Here is a 12,983-nt window from a genome sequence, read left to right as displayed (position 1 = left end):
GAATTTCCATGAATCTTTGGTGGATGGAAAGAGGAATTTGAGTTTGGGAAAAGCAAATTTTCTTCCAACAGCAAAAGTAGCTTTTTTCCTAATGCAACATTAATATGAATGTTGCTGGCAAAGTGACAGAATGTTTTACACCTAAAGCAAAGCTGGTATAACAGCAAAAGGATATTGATGTTGCTTTGGGTGCGATATCTTCACAGAAGTCTATTTGGAAAATACATACAGTAGCCTTCAGCAGTATATACAGATGAAGGAGCCTGCTGCAGAGTCCACAGAGCAATATTTGCATAATTCAAACACAAACCCATAGACGTGAGTTCACATGCAATATTGAAAACTATCCAGTTAATATGAGGCACTTCTAGTAGTGCCCTCTGTAGCTAGAGAGCACAGAGAAACTCCGTGTGTTGTTCTCAAGTTCTCCCACATCCTTAGCATGGGATGATAACCACCAAAAGTTACAAAGATGCATGACCACTCTTTTGACAAGAGGAAAAAACATGGGAAATACAAATAAACTTACAGCAGCAATCCCTGAAATACCTACAGGTATACAGCAGATCATGGGTAGGCTCAAGCCACAAAATGGTGACATAACCTCTCTCTCTCTACCTCCCCCATTGCCTCTCAATAGTCTGATCCTACAAGGTGCTAAGCATCCTCCATTCCAACTGAAATCAATCACACAGTCAGGCTCACAATCTTTAAAGATGTTGGTACTATAGCTTGTGCCCTAGTATTTAGCCCTTGCGGAGTGGGGGGTGGGATGGGGGTTATATGATCATACATACTTCAGCAGGTCTGATATTCCATCTAGTTAAGGGTAGTGGGAGAACAGACAGACAGACAGACATAGGCCCAGATCCTGGGCCATGGCAGCACTGTGCTCAGCACAGCTCTGGAAATGGAATGGGGTATGACTTGTGCCTCTTGTTCCTTGACTGAGTGCTGGGCCAGTCCCCTGGTGGACATTAGACCAGAAAGCAGCTCTAAACTGTCCCAGCTCCCTATGGCACCAAGGAGCCATTCTGGCAGCTGGGGATTCCCAGGTTATAGGGGTTCCTCCCACCATGACACCATTTCCCTGACTGAGCCCGTTGGGCTGGAGAGGGCATGAGGGTAGGCAGCATAGGAGCCTCCATGTCACCCAAGGATCCCCTATGCAAGGTGGTCTTCCCAAAACTAACCAAGCTGGTTTTAGGGCAGCTTTGCACCAACTGTGCACACACTAACATAGTGTGGCTAAGGATCTGCTCCCCAAAAGTAGTAGTATAATTCTACACAAAAACCTATGCAATGTTAGGGCTGAAATAGCTAATGTTCAAAAGAAATTCCAAAATTTAGGGTCCCTACACTACAACAGCATTAATTCATGTTCTTTTTTATTATACACAGGAATAACAAACCAACAATACTATACTAAAGGTTATATTTTAAAAGAAAACTGGGCTAGAAGTTATAACCAGTATGCAAGGTGGCTGAGTTAATCTTGGAGGACCAATTTCAACTACTGCAACTTCCTGACTTAGAAGTTTTTGATAATTCAAGATTAATGCTGAGATGCCACTAGTTTTTTTATATGTATTTTTCCAGACTTTTAAAGACATACTATTGATGTAAATAAAAGAAAAAATGAAACCTGAGGATGTCTGTCTTGTTGATGTCACCAAAGCTAACAACTTCCTTGATCAGAAACCTATGCCAAAGATTTCCTGGACTTGTGGCGCTTTTCTCTGCAGAACTTCCAGGCTTTACTAGATGGCATCCAGGATCCTTGTATCTGGATTTACTATGATAAAAGTCACCCTACATGGGGAGCTCCTGTCATACCCCAATGGCCCCATCCCTCAGGGGGTCCCCTGGGAGAGGCAGATCAGCATTGTATATTGCTAATGATATTGCAAGCTTCACAAGCCATTTTGGGAAGAGACAAAGGTGTGAGTGTGGAGTGGAAGATTCCTTTTCAGGCTGCGAGAGGCCAAATGGGGAGGGAGGAAGAGAGCAGAGAACGGGTTAACTCAATACTTCAGCTAGCTCAGTCCGAAGATAAGACGATGGCCCCAGTCCAAGGTCACGGAGCCCGACGAGAAGTCTGCAGCTCTATTCATATCTTAGCCAACCCCAGCCAGCCATAAGAAAAGGAGAACTAAGCTGAGCAGGACTGCAGAGATTGCAAAAACGAATGAGATGGCAAAGGCCAGCAGAAAGGGGGGAAAACAAAGTTTTGCATCCCTGGAGCGGATGTGTTTTGGGAAAGCTGAGGAGGCCACAGAGACCCGGTCTGGACTGGTACAAAGAGCACGGGGAACAGAGGTTGCTGAATGAAATGCCCCCAAAAGAACCCAGGACTTAAAAACCCTTCTGAGAGCCGAGGCAAATCGGAGATCAACAGCAGACCCTGGACGATCTGTGTGCACAGGACAGAACTCCTGTCCACCCCTCCCCCTCTTCTTCTTACGTTACACCCAGGCCTGGCCTGTCTCGGGTAGTGAGTGTGAGAGTATGAAAGTGGGTTAGGGCTTGGGTCACTAACGCTTTCTTCCTTCCTCTGTGTGACGTGGGGAACCCCTCCCCCCCAGCACTCTCTGCTGTTACTTTATTATTTTACTAATAAAGCTTTAAAACTTAGACCATTGGTGTGCTCCTTCATTTCCCTCCCCTTCCCCCCCAAAAAAACGATCATGCAGCCTCAGCCTGATCGCCTGACGCTACAGGCAGATTGGTAACTAGAATCTGTCATGCTCCTAAAAGATCATTGTTAATAGTGGTGACCTAAACGTAGATATTCTTTACATAATCTGAATCTTGAATACTCAGCCCTGGCTCAGTGGGATTTGAAATATCAAACCAAGTTTAAAGAAAATCATTTGAATCTGGAAAAATATCATGATGTTAAACAATTCGCAAATCCTTAAGAAAATGCACTTCATGTTGCATTCAGGCTTGAATTTATTCTCAGATCTAGAAAACTAGCAAATCCTTAAGAAATGCACTTCACGTTGCATTCAGGCTTGAATTTATTCTCAGATCTAGAAAATCAGAAATGTTTGATTTGAGTTAACCATGTGCAAAATGTCTGATTGAAACACTGGGAAAGTGCATAATTAAAAAAAATCCTAATAAAAAGTCCCCCAGATTTGCTTAAGTGACTTCACTTTCCCCCAGCAAACTCAGTCTCTAACCCCCTCATCCATGGTCTGATCTCAAGTACTGACTAGCACATATAGTATAACTAGAACTATAATTGTACATGGTGTGTGTTACACATATCACATTGGTAGATGCGCAAGTGAACAAGCCTCTGATAGTGTGGCTGATGTGATTAGGCCCTTGATGGTGTCCCCTGAATAGATATGTGGACAGAGTTGGCAACGGGCTTTGTTGCAAGGATAGGTTCCTGGGTTAGTGGTTCTGTTGTGTGGTGTGTGGTTGCTGGTGAGTATTTGCTTCAGATTGGGGGGCTGTCTGTAAGCAAGGACTGGCCTGTCTCCCAAGATCTGTGAGAGTGATGGGTCGTCCTTCAGGATAGGCTGTAGATCCTTGATGATGCGTTGGAGAGGTTTTAGTTGAGGGCTGAAGGTGATGGCTAGTGGCGTTCTGTTATTTTCTTTGTTGGGCCTGTCCTGTAGTAGGTGACTTCTGGGTACTCTTCTGGCTCTGTCAATCTGTTTCTTCACTTCAGCAGGTGGGTATTGTAGTTGTAGGAATGCATGATAGAGATCTTGTAGGTGTTTGTCTCTGTCTGAGGGGTTGGAGCAAATGCGGTTATATCGTATCAGAGGCTCGTTCACTTGCGCATCTACCAATGTGATATATGCCATCATGTGCCAGCAATGCCCCTCTGCCATGTACATTGGCCAAACTGGACAGTCTCTACGTAAAAGAATGAATGGACACAAATCAGATGTCAAGAATTATAACATTCAAAAACAAGTTGGAGAACACTTCAATCTCTCTGGTCACTCGATTACAGACCTAAGAGTAGCTATCCTTCAACAAAAAAGCTTCAAAAACAGACTCCAACGAGAGACTGCTGAATTGGAATTAATTTGCAAACTGGATACAATTAACTTAGGCTTGAATAGAGACTGGGAATGGATGAGTCATTACACGAAGTAAAACTATTTCCCCATGTTATTTCTCCCCCCACCCCACCCCCCACTGTTCCTCAGATATTCTTGTTAACTGCTGGAATTAGCCTACCTTGCTTGTCACCATGAAAGGTTTTCCTCCTTTCCCCCCCCTGCTGCTGGTGATGGCTTATCTTAAGTGATCATTCTCCTTACAGTGTGTATGATAAACCCATTGTTTCATGTTCTCTGTGTGTGTATATAAATCTCCCCTGTTTTTTCCACCAAATGCATCCGATGAAGTGAGCTGTAGCTCAAGAAAGCTTATGCTCTAATAAATTTGTTAGTCTCTAAGGTGCCACAAGTACTCCTTTTCTTTTTGTAAATATCAGGAGATCAATAAACTCATTTCTTCAATTCTTTTTAGTTCTGACTGAAAATGCACTTTTGCCCATCTATGATTGTAACAACATGCAGCTCTTATATATTGCTTCTCATCTATAGAGCTCTAAGTGCTTTACAAAAGAAGATCAGTGTCATTACCCCCATTTTACAGATGGGGAAGCTGAGGCACAGAGAGCTGAAGTGGCTTGTCCAAGGTCACCCAGCAGCAGAGCCAGGAACAGAGCCCAAATCTCCAGACTCCTACTGCAATGCATTATCTTCGAGGCCAGATTCTGCCTCTCTTACTCATCCTGAGAAGTATCTTAGGACCCAGGTCAGCAAAGCAGTTTTGCACTTGTTTAAGTCCCACTGAAATCAATGGGACTTAGTCACACACTTAATTTTAAGAATGTGCTTAAGTACTTTGTTGAATTGGGGCCTGGGAAGCTAGCCCCAGTAAATGAAGTAGTTCCAGCTCCCCGGTGCCAGAGCAGACTGGTTCAGTCAGGAAGGGCAGGTAAGGGTTGCCAGGTTCAGTCAGAGGAGACTCAATGAGGGAGAGAGTCCTTGTGAGAGTCAGTCAGGAGAGGTGGGAGACTGGAAGATGTCTCTGTGGAAAGCTGAAGAGAGAGGAATTGGCTAGGAGACTGTATGTTTGGGACCTGGGGGGAGGCTGCAGGCAGGATAGCATTAAGATGTGTTTGTTGGATGGTGTCCGCAAGCCAGAGTCCTAGAGCCGGAGGGCTGAAGGCAGGAGAAGCAGGGAAGAGAGTTGCCTGCTGGCTCTAAGCCAGAGGGCTGAAGACAAGGGCCGGAGAGGGCTGAAGGCTGGGCAGCAAAAGAGAAGCTTACCAGCTGACATCTCCAAAGCTGGATCGAGAGGAACTGAGAGGGCCAGGGGAGTGAGGGATGCTCCGCTGGCAAGGATGCTCCCAGCAGAGAGGCTGTGAGGGTTTCTGCTGGGAAGAGTGGGGTAGCACTCCAGCTGGAAGGGATAAGAACTTAAAAACAGCCATATTGGGTCAGACCAATGGTCCATCTAGCCCAGTATCCTGTCTTCAGACAGTGGCCAAGGCCAGGTGCTTCAGAGGGAATGAACAGAACAGGTAATCATCAAGTGATCCATCCCCTGTTGCCCATTCCCAGCTTCTGGTAAACAGAGGCTAGAGACACTTTAGATCATGGTTTTGCATCCCTGCTCATCCTGGCTAATAGCCATTCATGGACCTATCTCCCATGAACTTAGCCAGTTCTTTTTTGAACGCTGTTATAGTCTTGGTCTTCACAACATCCTCTGGCAAAGGGTTCCACACATTGACTGTGCATTGAGTGAAGTACTTCCTTTTGTTTGTTTTAAACCTGTTGTCTATTAATGTCATTTGGTGACCCCTAGTTCTTGTGTTATGAGAAGGAGTAAATAACACTTCCTTATTTACTTCCTCCATACTAGTCATGATTTTATAGACCTCTATCATATCCCCCCTTAGCTGTCTCTTTTCCAAGCTGAAAGACCCAGTCTTATTAATCTCCCCTCATATGGAAGCTGTTCCATGCCCCAAATCATTTGTTGCCCTTTTTTGAACCTTTTCCAATTCCAATATGTCTTTTTTGAGATGGGGTGGGTTACCAGATCTGCATGCAGTATTCACGGTGTGGGTGTACCATGGATTTATATAGAGGCAATCTGATATTTTCTTACTATTATCTATCCCTTTCCTAATGATTCCCACCTGTCCTAGCATAAGGACTGGAGAGGGCTGCACCAGAGAAGTGGGGCATGTGAGGGACACTAGGGCTGTATGTTACACTGTTCAGACTATGCTGGGGAAATCCAGACTATGGTAATAGGACTTTTGTTATGATTAATGTGCATGGGATATTTGTAATAAAATTGACCCCACAAGGCCTATTTATCTGCAGAAAGACTCTGTGGACAATTTCTGGGAAGTTTGAAAGGGGAAACTGTGGCTGGCATATGCCTACCAAAACACAGCAAGACACCACTCCCAGTTGGGACGGCAGCCTGATGACAGTGTCTTACTCTGCAAGAAGGTGTGCATGCGCACATAGACAAACAGACTTAGTAAATATTTAGCTGTCTAAGGTATTATAACTAATCACTGGAGTTTTCCTTTTCTCAAAATGATTTGCATCTTAATATTTCTACCTAATACTCAATAACTCTACCAGCTATAACTTACATTTGGCTGCTACAAGAATGACTGATCCCATAATGAATTTAGGATACAAAGAAAACTAAGTTACCTGGGCGTTCATAAACAACCACATATAGGCAGGACCATTATGGCATTAGTCTGGAGGAAAGCAAACTGTTTAAATAGGTTTTAATATCAGAAATGCCTCCTAAAAATATAAAATCAACTACCAGCTTATTTCAAAAGCAAGAAGTCTAATAGCTGTGCTTTGCTTTTATATCAGTAGGTGTCACTGCTGACAATGAGAACCACTGTAGCAGGTACCAGGCAAGACACTAAACACAACCATATAGACAATAAATAAATTAAAACATCAGAAGAAAAACTGTGTATGTGAGGGGAGGGATGTCTCTCTTTTGTACCTCTCAACCCTGAGCGGATGACAGTAGGAGACAAGTCATCATAGTTGTTCATTAAACTAATGTCTCCTGATGTGAAGCTGACAGTGAGTAGTGGTTTGGTGTTCTGCACCGGGACTGGATATGCAGCTGGACCATCTGCAAAAACAAGATTGTTGAGTAAGCAAAAAAGGAGCTATCAAATGAGATTAAACCCAGGTAAAAGCACATTTCAGTCCAGCCTACTGTCACAGCGACCAGTTCTGAGACTTGAATTCTACCTGGTTATTTTTCCCCATGGACGTGAGCAAAGGCAAAATACACTTGGCTAGTTAGCCTGCCTCTCTGACACTATGAAACCAACCTCTGACCTCCCCATCCGAAGGACAGTACCTCTAGAGTGTGATCACAAGAAACTGAAAGCAAATTTTCCACTTCTCTATGGTATTCTAGTATTCCTTGCCTGAAACTCTGTTGTTATTCCATTTTAGGTCTACGCCTCTCTCTCTCTCTCCACAGCCACTGATTGGAGGGTGGAGTCATTCATTTCAGCTGGAGTTTGAAACTGCTGGATAGTCAGTGTCACCAAGAAGTGACTAAGACTAGGTATCAGACATTTTTACCACAGCACACCTATAAAGCACTATACATATAATACTGCATTACACCATTATAATATACTTACAATTATATGCTTGCTACATTTTATCACATTGGGGGATTCTGCTGAAGACACCAGGAACATCGTAAGTGCATCTGAGTATAGCAACTAACCCCTTACAGATTTCAGTGCTTTAAATGTTAAGCGCTAACTAGTGTATCCTCGGACCAGAGTCCAGACATGTCTTGATGCCTACATGCAAGGGGGATATGAGTGAACGGTGCTTTGGTGACCATTTCTTAAAATGTCCTTGCCTCCATAAGCTTATTTTTCAGTGTTCATGTGAAACTTCCTTTGTATTTAATATTTAATGACCAATAGCACCATCTGTATAATTCATTATTTAATTCTCTTCTTTGACTGGTTCTGACAGAAGACATTGCAGTCCCTAGATATCAGGACCCAAGCACAGTGCATTTTGAGTAATCAAATATGACACAGTTGGCTAAGAATGGCAGTGCTTCCAGAACTCACAAGAGGGGTGATCAAAAAAGTACCTGGAGGAAAGAAACTGTCCTATAGTTGGTACATTTCCAAATAAATACATAAATTGGCATTGTTTTTTAGATGAGTAAAAATCCATCATACGTTAAGTCCCTCCCACACATCTATGTGAGTCAAAGGCTTGTTACCTTTGAGAAGTTTCTGATGCACCTATAGAGCTTTAAAAAGAACACATCATATTAGAATAATCATTAGAAGCAGGCCTGTAATGAGACTCCACCCACTCCTGATTGACTCAGCACCAGTAAGCATGTTTCCTGCTCTACGAAGGATCATTTTGAGTTGCTAGTTCTCTCCCATCCTTCATCCAAATCCACCACCCCAAAATTGGACCCTTGATATTGCAAAATGGCAACAAAATACAACTAATTTTTTCCTTGCCATTCATCTAAAGTTTCCTTGGAAATCTGAATCCTTTCAGATTCAGATGGAATCCTTTCCATCCTCTTCTTTTACGAAGGTAAGGCTCCACCACTACTGGAGAGGGGCTGAGGTGGTGATTCATATCCATATGAAAGCCTGAGATAAAACCCAGGTTCAACGGTGCTGAACTCTCGCTAGCTGATCTCACAAGATTTCTGCCACTCTAAGTTACACCTAAACTGGTTACAGAAAACATGCCCCTTTTGGAGTGGATCTGAAGTAGATCTAAACTGCCAGGGCATGTTTGGAACCAACAGATCAGATCTGAGGTGCTGGTTCAGACTCATCTTTAGTCAATATGTACTTTAATTTTCCACTATCCCATCAACATTTACATCATTCTTTAAATTAGTGAGACTTGATATACTGGAATAATAATTTTGTCCCCAGCACTAGCCAAGAGGAGTATCAGTTTAGTATCTGAACTGTCCTTTTACTGGGGAACTATATCCTGCCCTTGCAGAGGAATGGACACAACCATCTATTAGGTCTTTGCCATCTCTAACTTCTATGAGGGTTTAAAAACCAATCGGTGCACCTAATCATGTGATACTATACCATGGCAGGGAGTAAGGGACTTCATCCTGACCGCAACTGGCAATTAAATGTATGCTTGGGAACATGAGGACTGATCAGCCTAATCACCCTTTTCCTAGCTAGTGTAACCGCAGGGCTATTTTCATATCTAATCCTTTTATGAAAAGTACTAAGCTCAGTACTAGCAGGGAGGGACCCCATACTGAGAAGCATGATCACTGGTTAACAGGATTTCTTGGAAATAAAACTCACACTATTTATAGATATGTTTAACAGTACTGGAAATATTATTGCCATGGGTGACCCTTTATATGGATCTATATTATAATGCACTAGTTTCTCTGACTACCTGTCCTCTGACAATATGCATGAGGACAACTGGCTTATACTGCTAAAATGTGTCAGATGTGCTCAGTAATGATACTACTTTGCTCTTATGCCATGTTTTTCACTCACATTTCTCAAAGCACTTTATGAAGGTATCCTTATCCCTACTTTACCAATGGGGCCACAGTAGCACAGAGAGGGGAGTGACTTGCAGTGGGTCAGTGGCAGAGGTGGGAATAGAATGCAGGTCTTTCACTCCCTGTCCAGTGTTCTATCCGCTGCCCCCATACTGGCCCTCACGCTGCCCCTTGTGGATGAAACCTTGGAAGATGTATGTTCCAATACTACTATAAAGCATGACTGCTCCATGGCACTACTGTTAGTTAAGTGTTAGCAAACATTAAACAAAAAAAGCTGAAGGCAACATCACCTTGCGGTGGGGAGTAGTCATCAGAATCTGTGTCACTTTCACTGCTGTCTTCCACCAGGAAGCTGGGGTAGTTCCAAGACATACTGAGGATGCCATCTGACTCGTGAAGGAGAACATGTGCCAGCATTCGGCCATGGCAGTCCATGACGATAACTTGACCATCAGCAGTGCCAAACAGTACCTGAAAACAACAGAATGGGACACTTAGGAGAGAGACAGTTCCATCAAATGTAACTGATTTAAGACTTCTTAGAATACATCTTGTCAATTAACTAGGTGCACTGAAAATTAATCCAAAGCAAAGTAGTGAGGTGTTTCACGGGTCAGTCTCTAAACTGGTACTACAACCCAGAAAAAAACATGTTCAAAGAATGTTGTTAAGGTTGCAAAGTCAAGCACTCATAAATTAGAAAATGCAAGAAATAAGGCTGCCTGTGCAACCTTAATTTACCCCCTTCTGCTTATGCATTAGGATATTGCTCCTGTTGACCTCAATGAGAGCGGGACTGAAGAGAGAACTTTCTGCCCACCGGATTGAAGTGAGGTGGACTGGATTTTCAGGTGAGGCCTAGGAGGGGATTCTGCTGGAAGGCAGAACTTTAGAGGGACTGGAAATCAACCAGCTGGCCTCATTAGTTTAATAGTTTATTCGATTGTCTATTTATCCCTAAAGAAACTGGATTGTGTTCCTCACTTACCCAGACTGAGTGTACTTGGAAGAAGGGAAGACAATTAAATTACCTTTAAGGATGACCACGGGGTTTAAAGTTTAAGTTCCTAAAACTGAGTAAATTTTCAGGTGAGGACTCAGGACAAACAATTTGTTTATTTTAAATGGAACCCCTATACATTATTTGAACCTTGCCCTTATTGCTGTTAATGGCATGTGAGAGAAAGATTACAAGAGTGTTTACAATATCTCTAGAGTTTATATAATCCAGAACACCAAGAGGTGGCGAAAGGAGAATGTGTGAACTGTTACAATATTAAAGGGACAGATGACTAAGTGAGGTTTTAGCAGAGATTTCAAATGGATTATGAGAAACACAAAGGTGGATAGAGGAGGATGAGTTATTCAATTGATGAGCGACAGTTTGAGAGAAAGTGGGAGAATGTCCTCCGACAACTGTGACAAAAGACAATACAATCAATCAACTGGAACTAGATCATTATAGCCCAGGAGGAAGGCAATATGTTACTTCTTCAGGAAAAGACAGAGGAGAGCTTCCACCCACTATATCAAACAAAAAATGGATGATGTGAGGATTTTTCTTGTTTAAAATAGTATTTAACGAAGATGCAGTAAGTCCACAGAAACTGGAACTTACAGTTCTCTCTCCCTTAAGCATGTCCTGTGCCTTTATGTTTTGAACAAGTTAAGGTCTCTGTGTTTAGAGAATTTTAGAAGACAATTTGTTGGCAACCAACAAAAAATAAGTTATAATAATGAATTCATGAAATGACAAATGCATTATTCAAGGCAGCTGCTGCTACCACATAGTTCTAACCGAGACAAGTATATTTTAGGCAAATTTAACTGAACAACTTGAAATCTAGTGAGTTTCCAAAAAGGAATTAAAAGTAGTCTCATGTACTACATCTGCCCCTTAGTGCACTACCTAATTTTGTGGGTTTACCCTTACATTTTTCAATATTTCAAGTGTGTTTCTCTATCCTGTTGCTGTGTGAAACACCCATATAAATAAAAAGGGAAACTGACGGATTACACAGGAGAAACAGTGAAAATGTACAAATGAAACAAGCTGGGGAGAGGGAAAATACAGATTTTATTTTCTCATCTGCTACAGTGATCCTAGGTTTTACTGGTACAAATAGTACTTTAAAAAGTTTCAGACAGAAATGTAATTGTAAAGTTCTTTCCAAGCAGATGAAAGGAGGACACATTCCATATTTCCCATCATGTACTGATCAATAGCTACAGAAGGCTGAAAGTGAGAGGAGGTAATGCAAATGGGGGAGGAGCTTGGGAGCTTTTCATGGCTGGAAGTTTAAAAAAAATAAAATTAAACAATGCAAGCCAAATCCTGCTCTCATTTACACTTGTACAAACCTGGAGTAACTTCATAGGGGAACTTCAATGTAGGCCTTATTGAAGGCAATGGCATTATTCCACATTAGCACTGCTATAAGTCAAAGCAGAATTTGGTCATTAACTATAATCACTTTGTGATACAAATGCTTATGTGCTAAATTCTGATTAATGTATATGCTAAGTAATGGTTTGGTTACCAGCCTGCCAATACCATCTTTAAGTATGAGGCTGGAAACTCCCTTTGCTCAGCCAAACCTTCCCTCTTATTTGTCACCATTTGTACTCGTCTCCCACTCTCATCTTCTTGTTTCCTTTCAGGCTGCCCTGAGATTTGAACTGTCACCTCCCCACCCAATCTTCCTGTGCACAAAAAACCTCCTACTTCTCCTTCCAGTACCTCCTCTAACTGTTCATCTTCCACAAAGCCTTCCACAGATAATCACCACCTTTACATCATGCCGCGACAACACAGACTGTTTTTTTGACCGATCTACTTTGAATTTGATCTGATTGTAAAACTGACTGAATTTGATCTGTTACAGGGAATGTTCCTTCATACTTGTTTGCAAAGTACCAAGCACGGTGGGTGCTTAGCAATAATGTTGTCAAAATGAGATTTTTCGGCAGCTGAACTACTGTAGCAGTAAGGAAAGTATTTGATACTGTTACACATGGGAAATTATAGTTAAATTGGAGAAGGTGGGGATTAATACAAAAATCAGAAGGTGGTTAAGGAATTGGTTAAAGAGGAGATTACAATGGGTCATGCTGAAATGTGAACTGACAGGCTGGAGGGACATTACTAGTGGATTTTCTCAAGGCTTGATCTTGGGACAAATTTTATTTGATATTTTCATTAACGACATTGGAACAAAAAGTGGGAATGTGTTAATAAAATCTGCAGATGACACAAAGATGGGAGGTATTGCCAATATGGCGATGGAGCGGACTATCACACAAGAACATGTGGATGACCTTGAAAACTGGAGTAATAGAAATGGGATGACATTTAATGGTGCAAAGTACAAGGTCAT

At 42.2% G+C, this 12,983-nt stretch overlaps 1 protein-coding gene and 1 long non-coding RNA gene across 9 annotated transcripts in view; one reads left to right on the top strand and one right to left on the bottom strand.

Moving 5' to 3' along the window:
- LOC119853074 overlaps positions 1–2,170 on the top strand; it is a 96,045-nt gene extending 93,875 nt beyond the window's left edge. The window contains exon 3 of the long non-coding RNA XR_006280448.1: positions 1,402–2,170. This is a non-coding gene — a long non-coding RNA (uncharacterized LOC119853074). The remainder of the gene's footprint in view (positions 1–1,401) is intronic.
- TULP4 (TUB like protein 4) overlaps positions 1–12,983 on the bottom strand; it is a 273,173-nt gene that overhangs the window by 51,264 nt on the left and 208,926 nt on the right. For all 8 annotated transcript variants that reach the window (XM_038394358.2, XM_038394356.2, XM_038394363.2 and 5 more), the window contains 2 exons: positions 9,897–10,077; positions 7,039–7,173 (listed from right to left, as the gene is read on the bottom strand). In XM_038394358.2, coding sequence (XP_038250286.1) covers positions 7,039–7,173; positions 9,897–10,077 — 316 coding nt within the window. The remainder of the gene's footprint in view (positions 1–7,038; positions 7,174–9,896; positions 10,078–12,983) is intronic.

This window comes from Dermochelys coriacea, chromosome 3 (genome assembly GCF_009764565.3).
Source record: "Dermochelys coriacea isolate rDerCor1 chromosome 3, rDerCor1.pri.v4, whole genome shotgun sequence".
Taxonomy (NCBI): Eukaryota; Metazoa; Chordata; order Testudines; family Dermochelyidae; genus Dermochelys; species Dermochelys coriacea.
This window is presented reverse-complemented; position numbering and strand designations above follow the sequence as displayed.